Source organism: Nothoprocta perdicaria, unplaced genomic scaffold (genome assembly GCF_003342845.1).
Source record: "Nothoprocta perdicaria isolate Ctin4 unplaced genomic scaffold, notPer1 scaffold_6, whole genome shotgun sequence".
In the NCBI taxonomy this organism is placed as follows: domain Eukaryota; kingdom Metazoa; phylum Chordata; class Aves; order Tinamiformes; family Tinamidae; genus Nothoprocta; species Nothoprocta perdicaria.
Window position 1 is genome coordinate 1,324,843 of NW_020455865.1, and position 24,229 is coordinate 1,349,071.

General features: G+C 38.5%; 1 protein-coding gene across 4 annotated transcripts in view; it reads left to right on the forward strand.

Moving 5' to 3' along the window:
* Nucleotides 1-22,898, forward strand: part of STRBP (spermatid perinuclear RNA binding protein) — a 43,674-nt gene extending 20,776 nt beyond the window's left edge. For 3 of the 4 annotated variants that reach the window (XM_026049268.1, XM_026049267.1, XM_026049269.1), the window contains 16 exons: nucleotides 558-775; nucleotides 2,631-2,796; nucleotides 4,027-4,171; nucleotides 9,659-9,753; nucleotides 10,159-10,254; nucleotides 10,985-11,096; nucleotides 11,657-11,754; nucleotides 12,195-12,306; nucleotides 13,478-13,570; nucleotides 14,335-14,534; nucleotides 15,235-15,393; nucleotides 16,260-16,394; nucleotides 17,281-17,421; nucleotides 17,506-17,629; nucleotides 19,351-19,395; nucleotides 22,161-22,898. In XM_026049268.1, the coding sequence (XP_025905053.1) occupies nucleotides 558-775; nucleotides 2,631-2,796; nucleotides 4,027-4,171; nucleotides 9,659-9,753; nucleotides 10,159-10,254; nucleotides 10,985-11,096; nucleotides 11,657-11,754; nucleotides 12,195-12,306; nucleotides 13,478-13,570; nucleotides 14,335-14,534; nucleotides 15,235-15,393; nucleotides 16,260-16,394; nucleotides 17,281-17,421; nucleotides 17,506-17,629; nucleotides 19,351-19,395; nucleotides 22,161-22,237 (2,016 nt within the window). In that variant the 3' untranslated portion in view covers nucleotides 22,238-22,898. The remainder of the gene's footprint in view (nucleotides 1-557; nucleotides 776-2,630; nucleotides 2,797-4,026; nucleotides 4,172-9,658; nucleotides 9,754-10,158; nucleotides 10,255-10,984; nucleotides 11,097-11,656; nucleotides 11,755-12,194; nucleotides 12,307-13,477; nucleotides 13,571-14,334; nucleotides 14,535-15,234; nucleotides 15,394-16,259; nucleotides 16,395-17,280; nucleotides 17,422-17,505; nucleotides 17,630-19,350; nucleotides 19,396-22,160) is intronic. The other variant, XM_026049270.1, reaches the window with a different exon arrangement.
* The last annotated feature ends 1,331 nt before the right edge of the window (nucleotides 22,899-24,229 follow it).

A 24,229-nucleotide genomic window follows, 5' to 3' on the forward strand; every position in this document is an offset into this window, starting at 1 on the left:
TAAGGGCATAGAGAAGTTTATCTAAAGACTAAAAGTTTTCCACTGATTTGTGGCTAGTGTGTACAGTGTCACAACCYGCACCTCCAGTGGACACGCCAGACAAAGAACGGAATTCAGCTTGCTTAATCTTCAGAAGTCTGTAGCAGCTAATCTGCTCTAGTTGTCTAGACTTCTGCAGTCACGTGCAGGTGTAGGCACAGTTCATTTCATCCTAAAGGAGACATCAACAGGAGCTGTGCTCCAGGTGTGCCTGTTCCTATTACCAGCCAGTGGAGGAATTTTAAGTGTGAGCTGAGTAGGATTTATAGTACCTCCTGTTAGATGCCAAATTCTATCAGTTTAATGCTGGTTCTGTGCCACACCTTTTTGCTTGTTTTTAACACAAGGTTAAAAAAAAAAATCTATGATTTTAAGCAGTGGTTGTCGTAAAGCACTTTCCTGTGTCTGTCGGGGAGGATTTCTATTCAAACAAAGTTCTTCAGTTGGTCCAATCCAATAACTTTGGGTTTTGGTTGTTTTTTTTTTCCCCTTTCCCACTGTTTCCTCTTTCATAACAGAGATCTATCCGATCTTTTGCTAATGATGACCGCCATGTCATGGTGAAACATTCAACCATTTATCCATCTCCAGAGGAACTTGAAGCTGTTCAGAACATGGTATCAACAGTAGAATGTGCTCTTAAGCATGTCTCTGACTGGATGGATGAAAAGAACAAGTCTACAAAAAATGAGGCTGATGTGGAAGTGAAGGAGGAAGCTGCAGAAAGCAATGCCAAGTGAGTGACTTGAGYCTCACGATGTGCTTCTGTACTGCCCTGAACTGTCCTTTCCTTTACCTAAGAATTATAGTGTTCTTTGATTCGCTTGCACATGCATATGCTTGGGAAGAAGTGGATACGTCTGGAGCTCTTGAGAAGAGAGCACATAAGGTGCATTAAATAGTAAATGTACATAGGATAAGGGGAATAGTAATAAACCCAGTGTGGGCAAAAAAATTCTCTSATTCATTATTTAATTTAATGTTGTTAGGACGTTGCACTTAGCAGACAAACTTTTTAGTAACTTTAAGTGAGTGTATTTCCCAATAACATATTGAAATTCACCGTTGAGTAGCTTAGGGGCTCTTTCAATTTAATAAGCACAAAAAGATTCATAAACTTGTTTATGCAACAATCTATCTTGTCTGCGATCCATTACCATGCATTATGTAATTCTGTCTCGAGTAAAACAGTTGTTGCAGTATATCCTAATCTGCTTCCTGATAGGTGGCAGATTTTGTTGCTGTAGCACAACCCCAGTAGTTTAGGGAGCAGCCAGAACTAGCTCYTTTATTTAGGTTTCTTGGTATAAAACTTGGAGTACTTCTGACTTCTCAGTGCTTTCTGGATAATCAGCTTCTCCAATTCAGGTAAGTTGTAACTGAAAGACCTGATTTCCGTTTCCTTGTTCTTGTCAGAAGACAGTTTTTTGAGTTTGTGCCTCTTCTCCCCTCCTCCCCCACCATCATGGGTTTAAAATGTTTTTGTTGATATATAGTAGGATTGCAGCATGGACGAACTAATAAGCGTTGCTTGCTGCCCATAAAGGGATGGAGAAGGTATATGTTCCTTCTCTATTGAAAGGGGTAGGCTAGAAGGGAGGCACTGGAGGCTGGATCTGTCCTGGGTGTTAGAGAAACTGGCCCTGACCTGATACGGGGTGTTCAGCGTTAGTGTCTGAGCTTGCTGGTGCACAGATCTTTGCCCTTTCTCACCAGCCTCTTTTGAGCATGTGCTGGTTGTCAGATCTTGACTTTAATAAGTATTACTAACATGCGATTCATACAATTTTTGCGTTCCACTGTGTTCTTTCTAACACACCTATCCATTAGACCTGCTGGCAGTGCTAATGCAGGCGGCAGTGTGATGTTGGAAGCTGTGCTGACACTGCTGCCAACGCATCTTCCCCTTAAAGCAAGAAACTGCTGCCACAGTGCACCTACCAAGAGTCTCAGTCTTGAGAATCCAAGAAGTCTTGGATCCATCTTTAGCTAATATTAAATGAACTATGAGACATTGCTGGCTATATTACTTTTGGGCAAACCTTGGATACAGATTAACAGGAAAATTCAAAGCTATATTCACAGGTAGATTTTGCTTTGGCAAATATGTGCTTGTTTCCCACTGTGTTGTAGCAGGACAATGAAAAGTGCATTTGTTTCCATTGCCTGCCCCCAATTCACAGCTGGGCATCTTAGCAAGGACCACATGCATGAGCAGTTCTGGCTGGTCTGCTTCACTGGGAATTGCGATAGCTCATGGAATGAGTGTGTGTGTGTGTGTGTGTGTGCGTGTGTGTGTGTGTGTTTGTGCACGTGCATTCAGCCCCCCGATGCATGTGGTAACTTCCAGCCAAGAGGATGGGTGAGAAAGAATGGAGTGCTGAGAACAGTAAAATCTTAAATTTTATAGCTAAAACTTTCCAAGATCCATCTGACAGGAGTCTATGCTTTTCATTTCTAATTAGCAATGCACATCTTTAGCAGTGTAATCACTCCCATCAGTTTATGGCCCCTCACTGTGACAGGATAATACTAGTATTTCCCATGCACAAAAATACCAGTTTAATTATTCAGAATTGTTTCATTTGCAGGGATCAAGGTGGTCGGACGTTATGTGGTGTTATGAGAATTGGCTTGGTTGCAAAGGGCTTGCTGATAAAAGATGATATGGATTTGGAACTGGTTCTCATGTGCAAAGAAAAGCCCACAAAGACCTTGTTATATATAGTCAAAGACAATCTCCCAGTTCAAATTCAGGTGAGTTACTTTAGGGTAGTCCTGTACCAATAGCTGATAGCACTGCAAGGTATTGGAGTAARGGCCAAAATTAATTAATTCCAGGAAAAATACAGGTGGTATAGTTTAAAGGTTATACTTTTAGTCTAGGACATCTAGTCTGTATGAAATTTTTGATGCATTATGGCCAAAGTAGCTGTTCACAAAATTAAGCATCTTATTCCCAAGAGTGCCCAGTCGCCATTTGTGATGTTTTCCAGTGCTGCAGCTAAGCTTCACTTAGTAACTAACCCAGATAACTTTTGTTTCTGGTCACACCTCTAATATGGGTTAAATTTACAATTCTAGGAATCATTCCTGCTCAAGTATGAACACGTTTTTAATCTATATTTCTTTTTGTTTATTTTCCTCCAGTTTGACTTAGGCTTTTCCAGAAGCCTAAGATCTGCCTTGATCTGAAGTAAGATCAGCTAGTCTAGGTGGGCACATTTTAGGTCATGATAATCATGACCTCATCATTCTTTTTATCTGTGGGTATTTGGTTCTAATGGTAGTATCTGYTAGGTAGCTACATACAACAAATATTCATATCTTTAAAGCAGCTATGAATAATAACTTTTTGACAATTCTGAGCCTGAGTTAACAGTCCGGATTCTGGACTACTGACACATTATTGCCTAGAAAATATACCCCCAAAATACTCTCTCCAAACTAAGTGATACAATTTGATCTGCTTCACTCCATATATATTTTTTTTTCTGCCTYGGTGTTTATTTCCCCATGGACGGTATATGTTTTGCCATTTCTGACAGCTGTTTGTTCTCACTATTCATTCATTTGCATAAAGGGCTTTGAGTGAGATAACGGGCCCCATCTGCAGGTGCTGTCCGTAGCTGAAAGTGATGCTGATGTATCAAGTAGTAAAGAAAAAATTGACTTGCTTGTAGTGACATATGAGATGAAAAGGGTTGGAAGTGATAAGAAAAGATAATGTATGCTTCAAAGAAATGAGTGAAAACRGTAGAATGGACCTAATTAAAAGACTTTAAGATTGCAGCAAATTCAATGGACAGTAGGTAGGATCCTACGKGGAGACTGTCTGAAGGAAAGAAGTGGAAAAGGACAAGGCTATATTTGTTATTGCCAAGGCTTGTAGGCCTCCCCTTAGTGCAAGAACTGTTGTCTTTAAAGAGATTCTGCAGTTTCACAGTTGATTGGGAGATTCTTGAAATCTTTCTTGGTGACTTTCAGAAACTTACAGAAGAGAAGTATCTTGTGGAGGAACATGTAAATGAGGCAGCTATTATTATCCGTAACACAAAGGAGCCCAAGCTAACACTGAAGGTGATACTTACATCTCCTCTCATTCGAGATGAAGCTGAGAAGAAGGAAGGAGGTACACGTAGTTTTRACTTCTTAAGACTGTTCTATCCAAATGCTCTGACTGTGCAGCACAGGGTTAGTTAGGAAGCAGGTTTTTAATTGTGTAACATGTGCTAAGTAGATTGGCTGTTGCCACAATATGTTACACTATGCCTTAAATGGACAACAGTCGTTTAATCTTCAAGTAAATATGCTTAATTTTCATTTGCAAGCAGTACTGTTAGCGTTAACTTTGACGTACAATTAGATCTGAATTCTGCTTTTTCAGACTTGCTAGTTAATCCTTGAGCACCCTAGCGCTGCACAGTCTTGCTATCAAATTGAGTCAGTCAAGTGGGATTGGTTTGTAGTATCTTGACAAGCTCCTAAAATTGTTTCTCTTTTTACACAAAATAACTCTCCTGCAAAGCTTGCAAGTGTGTCCTTCTGGCCCTCAAGTTTTTATTAGTTATTGATACATTATATATTGATACATATATTGGTATGTTTCTAGTTTTAAGAATCTCCTGACCAGGATAGAATTGAAGTTACAGTGCTGTAACACAACTTCTGCTTCTGAATTAAACATTTTACTTTATATCCTTAGTACAAAATAGATTTAGAAAATTATAACTTAGTTTCTTTCTATTTTTTCTCCCTAACTGTGATGACATCCAATATAGCAACATGGCCCTCTTAAAGAAATGTTGATTCTTATTAGCAATGAGGCTGGAAACAAGGAGAAAATTGAGAAGAGCAAATGTAGCCATATTTTCTTTTATTTTAAAAATTTTGTCAGTAATTTCTGCTTCTGCTTCCCAAACCTCTCCCTGGACACTTTGCCACTGGATGATGTCAGACCTTTGACCAACTGGCCAATCTCTGTCATGACAACTGAGGCAGCTGGGCCCGCCTGGGCTAGGGAACTCCCTGTTGCTCTTTCCCATTTCTAGACTTGCCACAGTCCTTTGCTTACTCCCCTCTCCCTGAAACCCCTATACAGCAGAAATGTTGGTCAGTTTCTCTCATTTCGGTTTGAGGCAAGGGCAGAAAGTATCTGATTTCAAAAGAAATGTAACACTTTGGCAGCAGTTGGAAGCAGAAAATTCTTACAGAACAATGAATGGCATAGATACTCTATCTGCAATATCTGCATATTCTCAAATTAGTAATTGCRCTCTTTTGCAAGAGCATTGAAAACAAATTGCATGTTACTTCAGTTGCTCTTAGGCTTTCCATAAGATRCTGAGATCACGCCTGTTTTTATTGCAGCTGATATGTGTTTGTGAGAGAGCACCAAGTGCAGAGAAATTTTATGGAAAAAGTATCTGGGAAAAATTCCATATGGGGATGAATTTTTGTGTAAAGGCTCCAAGTATTTTCTTGTAATTAAAAGAAAAACTAGGAAAAAAAAAATATTGGCAGTAGCCATAAAAGCTTTGGACTCCATGAGTTCTTCATACAAACTGAATAAGATTTTGATTTTTATGCTTCCCTACATTTAAAATGGATGTTCAGTTCATAGTTTTCATTACCTTTAAATTCTGCAAATTTTGCACTTTTTTTTTCTTAAATGCCTTTACTAGTGCTCTCAAGACAGCTGTTAGGCCTTCTCTTGTGGGAAGCTGCAGAGGAGAGTTGATAGGGTAATGGAACTTGTTTTAAAAGCCTAGAGTTTTTGCATAGAGTTTAAATGCCTTTGATTATAAGTGAACAACAAAATTTATCATGTGCCTTTTCAAAGGTATGTGAAGTACTATATATATGCCACTAAATAATTAAATTTTTATTTTTAGGGTGAAATTACTGTTTTGTGTAATCTTTTCCACTATTTTGTAAGTCACTTTGTCTTAAAGATTATAAGATATCTATCTATATATCTATTATCAATGGAAAATAATCAGAGAAGGTGTTCAGCAATCCCTCGATCTCCACAGAAAGTACTGCCATTCTTTTTATACTCCCCACCTCCCCCCAGAAAAGTGCATTTTCTGTGCAGTTTTAAAAACTATTTTCAGTTCTTTTATACATTCTTTTGAATCGAGGAATTTGAGATGCTTTTCAGCTCGCTTTCATCTTACTYGTAAGATGGGCCGGGGCAGGGGCTGGCACGGCCCCAGCCGCACTGCCCGAAACTGACCAAGGTTTCCGGGGGGGTAGGCACTAATCTGCCCTCTAACCCAAGCAGCCAGGTCAGGGCTTGGTTACCAGTGCTCCATCTGTTCTGTAGGAATGCTGTGTGTACCTTCATGCCCTGATGTCAGAATGTACTGAAAAACATTCCTGGATTTCTCTTCAGTCCTCACCTTTTTGGAAAAGTGCTTATGTTTAAAATGTCGTGTTTGTCCTATTTGTTTTTGCTACCTATTAGCAAAAATAAATAGTGGGCCAGTGTGTGGGTGTGTGAGTGTGTGTGTGCATTTCGCTGTTTCTCACAAATGGCTACMCAAAAAGCTCTGCTGTTTCATGTGGAGTTGAGAGGTGAAACATCTAAAATATCTGCATTCTGTATCAGCTAAAAATTTAAATTTAGGAAACATTTTTACTCGTAACATCCAGTATAAATTGGACTTTGCAGACCACAAGCTTGCAAATCAGTTGTTACTGAGTACAGTAACAGCAAGAAGATGTAATAATAAGCAAGTTGAATTATAAAAGTAGTGCTGAAATTAACCACATTCTAACTGGGCAACCACTGCCCAAGCAGCCCTCGCTGGGCAGAGGCGGCCACGCTGCCGCAGAGGTGCCAGGCGCCTCTGGCGCCGCTGCCGTGTCTCTTACCGTGTCTCTGCCGAGAGACCCTCCTCCTGTGCCCTGCTCCCTACGCATGGAGCTGGCGGCCGCTCTATGGAGAGAATAAATACAGCAAGGGGGAGGGAATTACTTGAGGATTTGTTCTATATTGCAGTCTGAAGTACTGTCAGGGCTTTCTTTTTACCTCTGAATTAAATAAAAGTCCTTGATATATCATTGCCCTTTCAAAAAAGAAAAAAGAAGAAAAAAAGAAAAAGAAAGAAAGCTTTGCAATCATTTGAAAATTTTGATTGAGTCTCACTTTCCTGACTGGCAGAGCATGAAGAAACATGCCATTCTACTGGAGATGTCGAAAGGGAGTCTGCTGCAAGCTGCTCGCCCTCCTCACTGCCTATTCTCTTCATCTTTAATAGAATCTTGCACCCAGAAGTTGGCTGACTGCAATATCTACCAAGGCTGCTCAGGACGCTTGTACTGAGTTTGCAATTGACAGAAATCTCCAAGAGATCCATAATTTAAACCTTTGGAAATAGCCTTAATCCTACTGCAAAAGTAGGATTTTACCCTTTTGAAAATTGAAAAAATAAATCTAATGGGAGCAGAAAAGCCTTCTCATTCACCTGCACAACAGCTGATGCATATTTGGTTGGATTTAGTAACTTAAAGGCTAGACAGCTGCAACATACTTTAGCCAAGTCTTACATAATACTCAATAAAGTCCTTAAAGATTTGACAATTCAGATTCATTGCTAGAAATGAATGGTTTTGCAATCAGTCACCTTGGCCATTTCTAACGTTTTAAAATAAGATTCGGATCATTCATTGACAGTAGTTATTTTATATAACACATGGGCTTTAAGCAGATGTTTATATTGTCCACAATAAAAGTTTTCTAGCGGAACTTCTTAGATATACATTTAAAACTTATGTTCCACACAATATTAATCCTGAAAATAATGAAATTACAAAGAAATTGCAAAGAAAACTTAAGAACAATCTTCTGTTCCAAAATGAACTTTTGTGCTAATAGAGATCCAGTATCTTAAGATTTTGAAGCTTTTATCTGGAGAACARGGAAGAGATGAGATTAATTTCAGTGTTGTAATACTGTTATAAGGGCAGTAAGAAACAATGCAAATATCTGCTGTGAAGCTCATCAGGGTCAGAAAATAAGCTTATAGCACTGAAGTCCTCTGCTGACAGCAGAACCAGCAGGCGCAAACTGCAGCTATGAACTGACAGGCAAGATGCCCTTTTCTGTTCAATTTTACACTGTTCTTTTTTTTTTTTTTTTTTTTTTTTTGTCTGAGCTCTTTTATCCACTGTAACATAACGTGCTTTTACCAGAATAACCTTCCTATCAAACAGCATAGGGGGTGAAGCAACTTTATTATTAAAGATGCAGTTATATTTACAACCAATACTATCCAAAGTGATCTATGAAAACATACTTTGTGATGTTACTAATAAATTGTATATTTATACAAAATGATCACACTTTTTTTTTTTTTCTCCCTACTTGTCCGGCATATTTTGAGTGTCTTGCTAGGTGGTGGATTTTGCTTATCTGGCATAATTTCCAGTTTTGACTGGTTATTATATTGCAGTCAGATCTTTATAGATGTCTCTAGAACTGCCCATTATGAACAATGAAATGACTATTTTTTCCAAATTATTTATTTTGAAATAAAGAGAATAACTTTCTCAAGCTTTTAGTTCAACCACTGATTCATTTAATTCCTCTATATTTATGCYGGCTCAAACCTAAAATACTGTAAATCTGATCCTGCAGATTGGAAAAATCTGTCATGTCTGTAGTTTCCAGAGATGCTAATCACTTGTCCTGATTCTCTTCCTTCTCCCAGTCGCCCCAGTAAGAAAAAAGGTCATGGAAGAGAGGACTGTTGTGTAATATCCTCAATGTAGAAGCAGGTGTGGTTGTTAAAAGCAGTTTGTTGCATGCTGGATAAAAAACAAAACAAAGTGTTTTTTTGTTTTTTTTTTTTTAAAAAAAAGGGAGGGAAAAAAGTGTAAACCTCAACAGAAGACATCTGTGTCTTGTCTCTCAAATCCTTCTTTGAATTTTTAACCGATTTTTGTTGGGAAGAGCAGATTTTTACAAGAGGGATCTACATCACAAGTATGGTAATGATCTGGAAGATCCCAAGCTTATTTTCTTCTTTCGGATGTTCTGGTTCTATAAAAGGTTAATCAAATTGAAAAACTGCTTATTGGCACTTTTTATATTTTACTTTGATGTGGTATATTGGTTAATACTGTTCAAGAATAATTATTTCACATACATTCAAAGATTTTCTATTGAATTATCAGCAATTGTGACAAAATAACTTCTATTTATTTTTTCCCCTCCTCAATAACATCTTCCCTTTTTTGAAACATTTTGAATTTCTGTGCCATTTTTATGCACTTGGAATAAAGTCACAAAGAAGGAAAAGGAGAGAAAAAAGTGCTATATAACTACTTTCTGCCCTGAAATGTGTTCTGCATTTTTAATAAGATCCCAGATTGTCTGTAGCAGTGGCCATCTTTTTTATTGTTACTATTATTTTACATGGATTGAATGACTTTGCTTCTGTTGCACATGTGCACATTTACTACCTTTAATGGCTTGTTTAAATTAAATAACACTGTGCACTTAAATTCTGGGAGTCTTATTATCTCATTGAGATGCTGCCACTCTTTATGTATTGTGACAGAAACCCCTTGGTCAAATTGTATCTGTCTCTCTTTATCCCATTTTTACCAGTAGATAATGTTGCGATGAAAGATCCTCCGGACTTATTGGACAGGCAGAAATGCCTGGAGGCCTTGGCGTCTCTGCGGCACGCCAAATGGTTTCAGGTTGGCTATTTGTTCTTACCTTGTTGTTACTGTAGCCTTATGAGGTTTAATTTGAGACACTTTTAATTTTAATGCCTCTTTAACTTCTGATTTAGTCCCTAATAGARCAGAGGTCTAGAATTCCACATTCAGTGTTAATACTGTACCAGGAAAAGCTTGATAGGTAGAGAGCCAACTGGTCTAGAGTTGTCATGAGGCTACATGCATAAACTTGACATTTGGCTTCCTTCTCTATATGTCCTTCTATAAAATGAAGTATCTTACTTTATATAACTGTCCTTATTTTGCATGAAGCAATTAAGTACTAAGTAGTTCCTAAAAGAAAACAATCTATCCATGGACTCTGCATTTAAAATTGAAGGCTAGGCTTTTGCAGGTGTACTGGAACCATTTTGTTTGTTTTAGGCCAGGGCAAATGGACTAAAATCATGTGTAATTGTCCTTCGTATTCTCCGGGATTTGTGCAACAGAGTCCCCACATGGGCACCACTCAAAGGATGGGTAAGTACAGCAAGAGTTGGAGGCAGCTGGGTCGGACATCCCAGATCACCTGCAGGCTGCAGCAGTGCCGGGAGTAGGGCGAGCAGAGCACTTGAGACCCTGCTCTCCAACTCCCCCTTTCCTTCTCCTCCCCACTAGCTCTTACATGGTCAGAGAACTGCTTGCAGGAAGGAAAGAGACTGGGCACGTTCAGTCAGTCCATGAGATGTATAGGTACCATGGGAAGAGACACAGGCTGTGGGRCCTTGTGAATCCTTACAGTTTTCTAGTACAATCCCACTTGTTGCTTCTGAATTGGGATTTTAGAAATTATCCTACTACCGTGGCTATGCTGGTCTACCAGAGCACAGTGCTGTGTTTTAGCAGACCTGGGGAAGGCCAAGTGCTCAGAATATGAGGACCRTTTCAGAAATCAACGAAGGCAGCACTTTCCCTCAAGTAGAGCTGACCTCCCTTTGGTAGGAGGAGAGTATTCACATAACCTGGCTTCAGAAGGCTTCTCCATGTAGACTGCCTGTATAGTTACTGGAGAACAGCTGAATTTCCCCAAAGGTGACAGAGCAGGGAGCAAGTCTTAGTGCCCTGAACTGTCCTCTGGGCTGACTATCTGACCTGTAGTGAATTAAAACTAAATAAGCTGTTGTGAATATCATTCCCTGTATCCTTCTGTATTTAACTGCAGCTTTAGTTACCCTTGTATCCATACTAATCCTACTTTAATGTCTTCTAGCCACTCGAGCTTATATGTGAAAAATCTATAGGTACTTGTAATAGACCTTTGGGCGCTGGGGAAGCATTACGACGAGTGATGGAGTGTTTGGCATCTGGAATTCTGCTTCCTGGTAAGGGACTGTATAAACTTCGGCATTTCCAACAATTGATCAGGCAGCCCAGTTCCATTTGTTTTAACGTTTTGCTGATGGGTGACGGGACAAGAAATGCCCGCTGTAAGCACTGCAACCTGCAGCAAGCAAGTTGAATGGATTCGGGTTGAAAGGGACTTGTGTGGTTATAATTGTTTGAAATGCTGTACTTCCCATTAATTTCTACTGCTTTGGGAATGCTAAGTTTGTTCATGAATTAACTTAATCTAGCTAGAAAGCTACAAAGAAAGAAATAAAAGTACCTCACAACTAGCTAGCTTCTATAGTGGGTGGGGTTTTTTTTTTTTTTTTTTAAACCTGCTTTTAGCTTATGCTGTTATGCACATGCAGTGTTGATGTGTTCATGGGCTCACTTCTAAGGGCCAAAACCCTAGGGGCAATTGGTTTTGTACATTTGAATCTTAATGAAAGAGGTGCTGTCCGCACTCTGAAGGGGGAGATGAGTTGTTGCAGTATCGCAATCCTCAGTCATACTGTGTTGATTCTGAGCAATCTCTTTTGCCTTTTTTATCTCGCAGGAGGCCCTGGTCTGCATGATCCCTGTGAGCGAGAGCCAACAGATGCTTTGTGTTATATGACAGTTCAGCAAAAAGAAGCCATTACACACAGTGCTCAGGTAGAAAACCTCTACTTCGGGCAAGAATTCAGTTTATTTTATGCCCTGAATGGCTTATTTTAATGGCAGTCATGACAGTTCATCCAGTGTCCTTGCTTGGAGAGATTAAATGATAACTTTTTGTGCACAAGAGTTAAATATGGATGAAATGTAGTTCTTGCTGAAGGCATCCTAATGTCTGCACATCACTTGCATCCCTTCTTCAAGCACTTATGGCACCTGGGCCTTGATTAGGCTTCCTGCCAGTGGGACCTGACAGTCGTGGACACTTTGTATCACAGGAATTAATGATTTATTTTTTTTTGGAAATGACACTTTCTATAGCTATCATTCCTCATAGAAGAAATGCTGGTTTTGTATTTACGAGCTTATTTAGAAACTTAAGACACATGAGATAAGAGTGCTGTGATGTAACTCTCATTTTTACTATCACTTTATAGCATGCACTCAGATTATCAGCCTTTGGTCAGATCTATAAGGTTTTGGAAATGGATCCCCTCCCATCAAATAAGTCATTTCAGAAATACTCTTGGTCTTTAACTGATAAAGAAGGTAGGTATTATTGTTTGCTCTGAGAAACATTAACTGGGAAGTAAACTAGGATTTAATTTGGAATTGGTGAAGTTCCTTTCAGTTACAWGTTGGGCGTGTGTAAGAAGGCTTTTCTTTATATTTGTTATTGGTTTTAGTAATTATTGTTGGGAGAATCTAAAAGATCTGTTCTAGAGAAGATGAGAGTAGCTAAAAGAAAAAATTAACTGCTAGAGTATAGTAAATGATTTTCTTTAAGTGCAAAGTCTTTCAGGGCCTGAAGAATAAAAACAGTATTTAAGATTCTCAAGTTGGGAAGAAGAGACACGAGGCTGGTCAAAAAGCACATAATTAGATGAATGTCTATCGTAAGATCTAATCTAAGGAGTTCCTCTTAGAAAACAATGTAACTCTAACAGAAATAACTTTCTGTGGTTATTTTGTGAATGAGTAATACTATTATGCTTCTGACTTTAGGGTAATTGTGAAAAACTATAAATCACATAATCTGAGCTGTAGACTTAAAGTAAACAGTTCCAGAGCAAGTAAGATTCAAGAATTTCATTTTGAATGGTATTTGCAGACCTGGAACAAATGTTTAATTTATTAGTAGTGTACTAAACATTTAATGCTTTAAGCTATTGTGTTGTTATCTTCCTTTTCATGAAGTAACTTTATATGAAGGGCAGATTTTTTTTTCTTTCATTTTCTTCAAAAATGACAGATTAAGGATGGATTTTAATGTCAAAACACTTGCCCCAGCATTATGCTGGAGTATCTTCTTTCCAGCTCAGTCTGTCTCATCTCTTTGGTGGCCTAGGTATCAGAGATGTTCTAGACCAAGTTAAATCAGACAAAACAGAAATTTTTCTATTGGCATAAGGCAACCTAAATTCAAAAATATCTTTTTCTAAAGCATGACAAGACATGCTTTTCTACCTTTCTGATGTCTTTCCCTTCTTGGATGAGAAGATATAGGAATATTTTGTTCACTAGCTTCTATCAGGGACCTACCAGCATCTGTTATATCTATTAGATATAACAGTTAAATGCTTAAATATAGGTGATTGGTGCTGAAGTACTTTCATAATTACAGATAAGCAATGAACAGTAATAGGATTAATCAGAGTCATGCTATCGAATTTTAATTTTCTAATGGTGTATCCATATTACAAGGAAATTTATATCCTAGGTACGGGCTCGTCTGCACTCAAGAGACCATTTGAAGATGGTGTTGGGGATGATAAAGATCCAAATAAAAAGATGAAGCGTAATTTAAGGAAAAGTAAGTGCAACATTTCTCCGTTCTTTTTTTCAAAGATCAATTGTATGGTGGGAGCTGCTTTGAAAGCTTCTATATTGGTGTGGAGCAGCATGTGGAAAAGCCTGGGAAATAAAAAAAAAATGTTGTCTCTCTCTCATCCTGTATTCTTGCATCAAGTGTATCTCTTATCATGCATTTGAATTTCGTCTGACATGCTTTYCTAACTGAATGATTTACATATTACCCAGCAACCACAGTAAAATTTAGGTTGTAGTCAAAATACTGAAATGAGTTTGCTGAATGAAGATACTTCTTTTTGTACCCTTGTCCTCCCTACAACAGTCACTGTTAGCTTACGATGTCCCACAAAGAAAATGTTCAATCCACAGAACATTGATATTTAATCCATGCACAGAATAGCAGTTTCTCAGTATTGCCGGGATCCAGTTAATTCTCTTGGTGATTTTCACTGTCTACTTTGGTGCTGATTCTGTATATAGTTCCTCATGATCCATAAAACTTGTTATTTCTTTTATATGAGCCAGGAAGAATATAACTAATTGCCAAAGATTTGTGTTAACAATATCAAAAGATGAGTATTGTTATAAAAGGCTTATTAAAAGGCTTATTAAAACCATATTCAAATGCTGTCACTATCCTTATTCTCTTAGAGGGTTGTTTTACTCTTATATGAGCAGAAGACACCTTACCACAAACTGGTTTGGTTTTCTGTCCATCTCATTTTGTTCATTTCTCCTCTCCCTCCCCACCCTGTCTTGTCTTAGTACTTGACAGCAAAGCAATAGACCTCATGAATGCTCTGATGAGGCTCAACCAAATCAGACCAGGGCTGCAGTATAAGCTGCTGTCACAGTCTGGTCCAGTGCACGCCCCAGTCTTCACAATGTCCGTAGATGTCGATGGTACGACGTATGAAGCATCAGGACCTTCTAAGAAAACAGCCAAGCTCCATGTGGCCGTGAAGGTAGGTAGCTTCATGTTTGAACTAAAAAAGGGGCTTTTGTTTTCAGCTTTGAAAATCTCATTGGCTCATATGCTTTTAAGTTCCATGTATCCAAAAATATTTGAAGGAATGTTTTGTTTCTCAGGAAAGTAGATTTCTGCGTGTGTATACTTCCAATCTTCCTCATACTTTTTATTTTGCCTCTCCCTTGTCCATCTACCCCAAGGAATTATTTAAAAAATAATTCATAGCTTCCTCTGAAAATTTGTGAATTAAACCTCCCTGGATCTACCAGACCTGCGCAGGTCTGTTTCTCTAAATCTGCACATATATGTAAATGCTGGGCTATACTTCAAAACATCCGTGACTGAAGCCAAGGACAGCAGTGTGGTAGAAACTTGATAGTTTTATCTTCTGGTAGGTCTGGGCTCTGCTTTTTCATGCTTCGAGAGGGATTAATATGATTGTTACAGTTTCTGGGTCTACCTTTTTAAAAATTAGAGGCCCTGAAAATTTCTATGTTAATTCAGATTTTGGAAAATACAGACTATTTTTTCCCCATTGAAAAATTTCACTTTTTCCACTCTCMACAGTGGAAAAAGTGAAATTTTATGTAAGTTGCCTTTAAGTGTAAGATGGGGCAGTCTTGTTATGATCAGCCCCATATTTGCTTGCATTCTGTTACCTATATTTTATGTCATTTCATGTTGTTTTATTGTAGGTTCTGCAAGCAATGGGGTATCCAACTGGTTTTGATGCAGATGTCGAATGTATGAGTTCTGATGAAAAATCAGATACTGAAGGCAAAAATGAAACAGTGTCTTCAATCTCAAGCAATAATACTGGAAATTCCACAGCTGACACCTCCACTACCCTAGAGGTGAGTATTGCATGAGATTGCATGCAAGTAATGAGCAGGTGTTTTTTGTTGGAAAAAAGACAGCATTTGTAGTAAGTGGACAAGGAGTTAAAATACATATTTCAAGACCAAGATGTGCCATAGGCTCAATGCGCATTTCTTTTTGTCTCCTCCCTCCCTCCCCTTTTAGTGAGCAGGCTTTCCTGTCCCTGGCTCGGTAAGCTGTAATGGAGGCTGTTATGTTGGCATGTGGGAGTCTCAGCTCTACCTTCCTCACTTCCCGAACTTTTCTAGATGTATCTGCTTTAAGCTCAATAGTGCCAGGATGTAATTAGAGCAAACAGCAAAGATATTTAGAAGGCTGGGAGAGCCAATCTCTCCTTTTAGCGATAAAGCATTTGCTTTCAAGGAACTTGACACCACAGCATCAGTTTCAGCTTTGGATAGATACCCTTTAAGTTGAAATTCCAAGTTCAGCCCTGTATAGGTACTGCACCAAGTCATGAAGGCACTGACATCTAACTAGCTCTCAATTAGGGACAGAAATGAAGATGGGATGGTGTCATTTCTGGTTTTTACGGTACTTGTTTTTCCCTCTGCCATTCTTTAGCAAGAGGCTCTATCTGTCTAGCACAGCAGCTTATCCTCAAGCCAAGGCAGTGTTATCTTCGACACAGGTCTATTCCTGGACAGCTTGCTGTACAACAAGCTGGGAAGAACAAGCTATTGTACATAGCTTGTATATCACTTTGAAACAAAGTGATAATGGTGGCATTCTCTAAGTAGCTGGCCATATGATGCCGTAAGCCCTAAGACTGTTGTCTTGATGTTTTTCTGCCATTTGAGAAGATAAAAGCTATAARGCAACATCATAAATGTCTCTCTAGGTAAGAACTCAGGGCCCTATACTCACTGCAAGTGGCAAAAACCCAGTGATGGAGCTCAATGAAAAGAGAAGAGGTCTGAAATATGAGCTTATCTCTGAGACAGGTGGAAGCCATGACAAGCGCTTTGTGATGGAGGTGAGTGAAGCAGAGTTGTGGAGTCCACGCGTGTTTTACTAAGTACACTTCAGTATCTGCAGGTACTGACAGATTTTTTTTTTTTTTTTTTTTTTTTTTTTTTTNTTTTTTGATACTATGATAATCTCAAAAATTTGTATCTCTTACTACTATAGTGATGATCATGCTGGCGAAAGAAATTCTTTTGTTTTGGGAAAATGAGCATTACAACTGTGTTTTGACTGGGTTGTTACCAAATCGTATCATGYCTTGACATGAGGAAGAGGAGGCCTCACAGACCAAAATAACTGATAGTAAATATTTCAGACTTCCTTGTTAACATGTCAGCAACCTGATGTGAACCTTCCATTGCCAGCTGACCCAGAATACCTGGAATGATTGTAGCAAGGATAAACTCATTTGTTTTCTCTTCTGCTTGTGCTTTCTCTGGAGTAACACTCATGGCTGCAAAAGTGGTATGAGGCAGCACTCCACTCAGTGAATGTGCATAAGTGCAGGCAATCATGGATTTTGATGGAAGAGGCACTGATAAAGATAGGAGGCCTCAAATGATTTCTGATATCACTCCTCTGCAGTGATATCATTTGTTGCAAACCTCATGCACACTGGCTATATTTCATTCCAAGTAAATGAAGCATTCCTCTTTTAATTGCATTGTAGTTTCAAATACATATAGATTCCTAATACCTCCTACCTCATGTTACATATCACTTATGTTTTCTCTGCCAGCCTTATAATCTTTAAGCAGTAAGAACCACATGTAATATTAAGTATTCCTACTACTGAAGTTCTTCATGGGTGCAGTTGTGGCTCATCACTGGCCTGTAAGTGCATAGCATTCCCAGTAGGATAAATAGCAGACATAAATTTATGTCTTAATTTTCAGGTAGAAGTAGATGGGCAGAAGTTCAGAGGTGCAGGCCCAAATAAGAAAGTAGCAAAGGCAAGTGCTGCATTAGCAGCCCTTGAGAAACTGTTTTCCGGGCCTAATGCAGCAAACAACAAGAAAAAGAAGATTCTCCCTCAGGTAAGTACTGCTGTTTACACATACGGAGTTGTTGTTCTAAGAACTCACATTCTGAATTGCTGTTATTTCTATTACTCTGAGCAGACAAAAGGGGCTGTCAATCCTGCTGTTTCTGCAGCAGTCCAGGCTGCTCGCGGCAGAGGACGAGGTGCTCTAACACGAGGGGCGTTTGTTGGGGCAGCTGCTGCTACTGGTTACATAACACCAGGTAAGGCATGGAGAGCGTCAGTGGGCTGTTGCATGCGTGTTCATCTGTGCAAGTGATCTCTTCAGCCTTCATTACGTGAAGTGAAGCAAAAGGGAGGATTCGCAGGCTTTAAACAACATGAAGACCTGAAAATCTGGCATCACCTGTTCCTTGCAAATGTGCAGCCTGAATCTCCATGTGCATCGGGCACAAGCACAGCGAGCCCACAGTGGCTTTCCTGCCTTTACATAGTCCATTGCTATGGCACCATCTTTCTCCTTCTAGCTAAAGCTCCTCCTGGGTGATGGGCCCCCTTAGCATTAGGAGTGAGTGGCTTTCCCAGGAACTTCTTGCTATGCTGTTTTGTGTGCTCTGGAGCTCTGGGGTTAAGTAGGCAGACTCAAGAATCACTCCCTGGAACTCCCCAGAGTGCACCCCGAAGCTTCCCATGTGACCTGGGGATGTTAGCAAAGCATCTGTTAGCAGCTGCTGAGGTGGCCTAGAACCCAAAAGATCTTGTTCTTTGTGACTACAATTTCAAGGTCTGAGATTTTCAGCTGGCATGCAGAGAGAGGCAAGACATTGTCACTACTTTGAATAAAGATCACAAATCTTTACGAATGAGAAATGCTGGAGATTCCTCAGTCAAAGGAAATCCAGTAGCTTCCAAAAAATAAAATTAATATTCTTGATGCTTTGAGTTTTCAGATTACAGCATGAGTTCTAATCATATCCTTCAGCAATTCACCCATGTTAATAGTGTAGCCCTGCTGTTTAGTAGACTTACTTCCTGGCACAGTCAACCATGTGACATCTTCATTGCTCCTCTATGTTGATGTAATTATAAATATTAAAAAACAGTMATTCAATTTTAATGGCCGTTAACATTGTTTTTGGAACTGTCTTTCTGCCTGAGGAATCATTTATGAGACACTTTAACCTGCCAGGGGTGTGCTCCTTGCCAGCATGGAGTTACTCCAGAAACAGGTTTAATTTCCAAGTCACTGTAGTTGTTAAGCTGTATTAGTCTTGGCCTTCACAGGTCTTCAGTCCCTATCCTTCTCAGAAATCTTTTTGTGGTGCACAAAAGAGATCCCATCCAAAAATAAAATAATAATAATAATAAAAAAGCTTTAGTAAGGTACTAAGATTGGTGTTACCACTGTTCTTTTCTGTATCATGCCGCAGCCATGTCTGGTGGTTTGCCTGTCATCTGTTTGCCTCTGGGTGTTCAGGTGTCCTACGTAAAATTTTCTTTTCATTGTATAAATGGCAGAGACTGAAAAAGTCACACAAGCTCCATTGATGATAATGTGAATATGTGCCACAGGTTTCTAACATTCCTGTGTATAATGCAAGCAAGGAAAAATGACTGTTCTCTGCATTAAACCATACACGTATTTTAGAGAGAATGCAAGCAAATATTTGGCTTCTGAATCTTGCTAGCGTCTTGCTCTGACAGTGTAGGCTGGAGGGCTTCAACTAAGGGAGAGTGCTAAAGAAATGGAATATAGAAAATTACTCTTTGATTCTGAGGCTTAAAAAGGCATTGGGTAGCTTGTTCTCCATGCCGCTCTGCAGAAGGACTTTAGTATTTTCAACAGGATTTAGATGCAGTGGTGTGAGTTTTCTCCTATGTTCCTGCCCGATACATCAGCAATGGCCCCTGTGTGTTACTGTGCAAACTGATGTCCTTGGATACTGTCGGAGTGAAACCCATCCCTCATCTATTTGTATTGCAGGCTATGGAGCACCATATGGGTATAGCACAGCTGCGCCAGCTTACGGTATGTATAGCCCAATAATTACAAAATAGAAATTATTTATAAACTATGTGGAAGTCCAAGTATAGAAATTGGCTTAGGATTTGCAGGAGAAATTTAAAGAAATTAAAGTTTAAACCATGACAACAAGAACRCTTTTATGCCATAACCTTGTGGTTCTTTTTTGGTTGGAGTAGCCTTTTTGCCTATGCTTTGCCTGATCTGTGGAAGGACTGCTTGTTTTAACTGCCTGTTCCCTTTCATACTGAAACTGAATTTAAATAGTTCTCTTACTCTTTACAGCCAATCTGTACTCCATTCAAAGACTACCGAAGGGCCTATTCACCCTATTCACACATCTCTGAGCAGTATTTAGCAAAATGACATAACAATAATATTGGCAAAATGTTTGTCCACGAGTTTAAATAGTTTGTGGACAGAGTTCCTTTAATGCTTTAATGTCAGCTGTATGAAATGACCAATACTATAAAGATCTACCTATATATATAGATATATATATGCATACATACATAAACACATACACACATATACTTATAAATGTATGTATCTGCAGGCTAAAACATTGCTGTTCAGGACAAAAGATCATTTTGTGCAGCTCACTAGTAATCTCGTTTCAAGGAATCTAGGATAAGATCATCTGTCTCAGGTTTTTTGCTAAGAAACATGGTTAAATTAGAATGGCAAATTAATGGTTTCACGAATATTGTAAAATAAAGTAATAACTGCCGTGCTAAGATGGAAAGGTTTCTCTTACCTCAGCTTACCTCTACCTACCCATCAGCTTTTATTTATTTATTTTTTATTTATTCTAGACTAACAAAGCATATTTATCTCTAACTGGCCCTTTTGGTTACTTTGAATGAGGTTTATGTGGCAATGGGAGCAAAGCGGTCTGGAGTCAGTGATATGTTCTGGCACACAAAACACAAGACTGTCTATCAGAACCAGTCCTACTGTTCTCTCCTATCACAAGAATTGGGAGAAAATCCTGCTACTCAGATGACAAACTGAGTAAATTTCAAGGACAAACTAAGTACATTTCAAGGCCTACATTTTTTCATATGGAAAACAGAACATGGAAGCTGGCATTCATTTTCTGGCTTTTGTAGCATTTCTAATTCTTGTTTCTCAAATTTGTACAGACTGGGCAATACTAACCTCTCTTAATGCTGTTATGAAATATTATGAAACACTGATTTCATTACTTGCTTTTAGAGATATGTGCTCTAAATAGTGGAAAAACGCTGCTGCTCTAGTATTGAAAATGCCCACTTTGATAGTAGCTACTCCCATTCTGTATTTCTTCAATGGAAAGAAGCAAGAGAATGGGCCTATGAGATGTACTTCCCTTCAAAATTAAAGCCAGCTTCTCTGGTTTTACAATACCTGTCTTATTGATTGTCTAAGAACTTTGACAGAGCCACAGCTGACAGTAGTGCTTTCCTGTGGAGTGTACTTGCATGTGCCCTGTCTTGTGTGTGGTATGACGGAGAGTAAAAGAACAGCTGTTCYTCAGTGTAGAGAAGGAGGAAGAAAACGTAGTTTAGAGCTTATGTCACAGCAGTTTTCCTTCGGGGATCCCTCTGGTTCTTTTCAAGCAATTGCCTCTAACTCCAACATGAGTGGTATTTGCATACAGGTATTTCTTACAAGCAGAGACACATAGTGACATAAGACAAATCCCTGCAGAAGACAAGGGTCAGTTGTTATCAGCTTCTCTGCAATAGATGAGTGGCACTTTTCCTTTGTTTTTTGCTATATTCATTCATTCCCTTCTTTCTGCGTTTGTTTTTCTCTTCATGATGTCTATTTTGGGGGCTGGATTTTAATCACTTAACTGTGTACATGTGACATATCACTGACTTCAAAGCATTGTGAAATTGAATGCCCCCATTTTTCACATAAAGAGTTTCTGTTTTTACTGTCTTATGATTGTGATGCGAAGTACTGGGATAATGCTTTTTGGCTGTAAGGTAAACATGTCTCTTTGCCTTTGTAAAGCTCTTGCATGTTGGGAAACTTCACTTTGATCATCTGGTGCTCTGGAATACCTGCTGTTGCTGCTTTGTGATTTCTAAATGGATACATAGGTTAAATATTAGAATATAAATAGGAAACATTTTTTTTAAAAAGTAAGTGTGAAGAAGTTTGCGAGGCCACAAGAACTTAAAATAATCACAAAATCAGGCAGATATTAATCTTTCCAGATTTGCCACTTCAATACAACAGAGCAAGTGCAGAATAATAGATGAAGCAGATGCAGAATTTGCTGTAGGCCTTTGGGTTTTGGGGGGGGAGAAGGGGGGGCTCTTTGTTTTTTTGGGGGATGATTACCTGGAGGTTTATCAAAACTGCTGCACAGCTTGCCTATGAATTATCTGTAATGTGTAGCAGTGTCTGTCTATATTTGTGACTGACCTATGAAATTAACTAAGAATATAGAACAAAATAGTGGAGGTTAATTATCTTCAAGATTGAGATACAGATATTCAAATCCAAACTCTCTTCAAAATAGACTGCTTTTGAAAATACTGCTTATTTTAATTTTACCAAACACCAGGGCAAAAATAAAAACAAACTTTAAGCTAACCATCTGTTTGAAATATTACAAAGTATTATAGTGTTTTTGTTTATGGGACTCTGCACCCTAAAATCACATTGACTGACTCATCTGGAAAAGGTTAATAGGAACACTACTGTAAGCTTTTATCTGACTTTCTTGGATCACTGAACTTATTTGGAGTCCTCTCCCTTTCTTCTCTCTGTAGGTTTACCCAAGAGAATGGTTCTGTTACCAGTTATGAAATTCCCAACATATCCTGTTCCCCACTACTCATTCTTTTAGCAAATGGCAGAAGCTAATTCCTATTGATTGAACAACACAATACAGTACAGAATGTTAGAAGAAAAAAAAAAGCCTTTTTATCCTGTTTTCTTTGAACACATACTTGAGCAAAGTCATTTGTAAAGAAACATCTTTTCCTACTTTTTGATTTTAACAAAATGCAGATTTAGTTCTCTAAAACTTGAAAAAAATGTTCTGTGAAATGTTACCTCATTTTCAAATAACTTATACCAGCCTTCTGTTATAGGGAAGAACTAGAAGCTTAAATCTTACGTTTTAAATGAAGTATCCGATTATGTAAAATTAAAATTGTGAAGGATGTATAGACTATAAAACACTGATCACAAATAAACTGTTTTGTTGTAACACAAGAGTACTGCCTGTTTCCTAATGCAGTCACAGAGATTTTCAGTTAATGACCTGTACTTGCTGTAGGGCTATCTAATGCAGGGCATAGTTATTTAAAAATAGAAGTACAAAGCCACAACAGAAATTTACAGTTAAAATTTAACTCTTGTAAATATTATTGTGTGTAATAAACTTAGTAAAACATGGGTTAAAATACTGTTTTATCTTATTCTTTTTATAGAGTTAAGCATCAGTACCTGAAATAGGATCCTTAGAAACTTTAAAATGAGCCAACCGTAACTCTCAGTGATTTTAGACACTCTCCTAATTATCCACAAAGGCTTTTCGCTTGTACACAAAATACTGAAAAACGAAAACATAGGGAATTAATATTAGACTGTCTTTGTATTACATTTTGTGAAATATGTATAAAAACAAATGCAATTTCCACAAAAAGACTTGTTACATAATAAAAGGTACACATAGTTAAGTCTGTATTGCCCAGAGAAAGGACAATAATTGTGTTACAACCAAGTTCTTCAGAGCTCAAAAGCTGTTCATTTCCCTTTCTTTCTTTTTAACCCCAAAAAAAAAAAAAAAAAAAAAAGGAATAAATTGCACTTGTTCTTGTGGCCTTCTTCACTTTTAAGATTGTCTGCCCACCCTTGTTTTTTTTCCATGCAGCATTCTTACAGAAAGTATTTTAGTTGTCAATCTTTCTATTAAAGGGTTCTCCTTTTTCCCCTTATATTTGTAAGAATCTAAAGCAGCAACAAGGTCCCCATGAAAACTTGCTATTTAATTGTCCCCGTTCTTGTTGAGTGCTGCTGTGGAAAGTGACACACTTCAGCCATAGGCCAGTACTTTTTGTAAGAGTTGGTGCTCAAGCTAAATCTTCTTTCAGATGAGGAGTGTGTGCACCTGTCTGAAATTCTAAAGGACGGGCCTCAGCTCCATGTGGTCTCCATGTATTTTAGACTTCTGCATAAAAACTGCTGTACTGTGGGCTCATGAGGGATTCAAGCAGTCTTTATTAAGGTATCACCCCCACAAAATAAGCAGTTTTGTTGGTTGCACTTATCAGACCTCACCAGTTGCTTTTCAGTAAGTCTGCTATAGTCCTGTGCTTTTGAAGATGCCTTTGTACACAGTTCTCCAACAAGCTGCTGTTGAGGCAGGGGGAGCTTTATATATGAAGAGGGTGTAACAATGATGCTTAGAGCAATGTAAAGTTCCTCCTCCCCTCCACCACCCATTACAGGGAAAGAAATATTGGAACAGCATAATAAGGGGTGGCTTATGTAACAAGCTGCTTTTCTTAGAATTAACTGCAGCTGTTAAGCTAAGTATTTGTGCTTAGGAATATGTTTATATCTTAAATGTTTTGGGTTTTTTTCCTGCTGTAGCTCTTTCCTTTGGTGTTGGTGGTACTTTAATAAAATATGTAGCTCTTACTGACAAGTAGTGGTGAGCCTGCTGTTGTCATCCATGCATCAGTGTTGAAATAAAGAGCAGGGTCTTGAGGCTGTATTCAAATTGAATGGTGCTCATAAATCACTGACATAGTTTGCTGGCCTATGGATGAAAGGAAGCCATCACGGAGCAGAAAAAGCATGGCTGATAAGAGCCCATTTTGTTAATCAA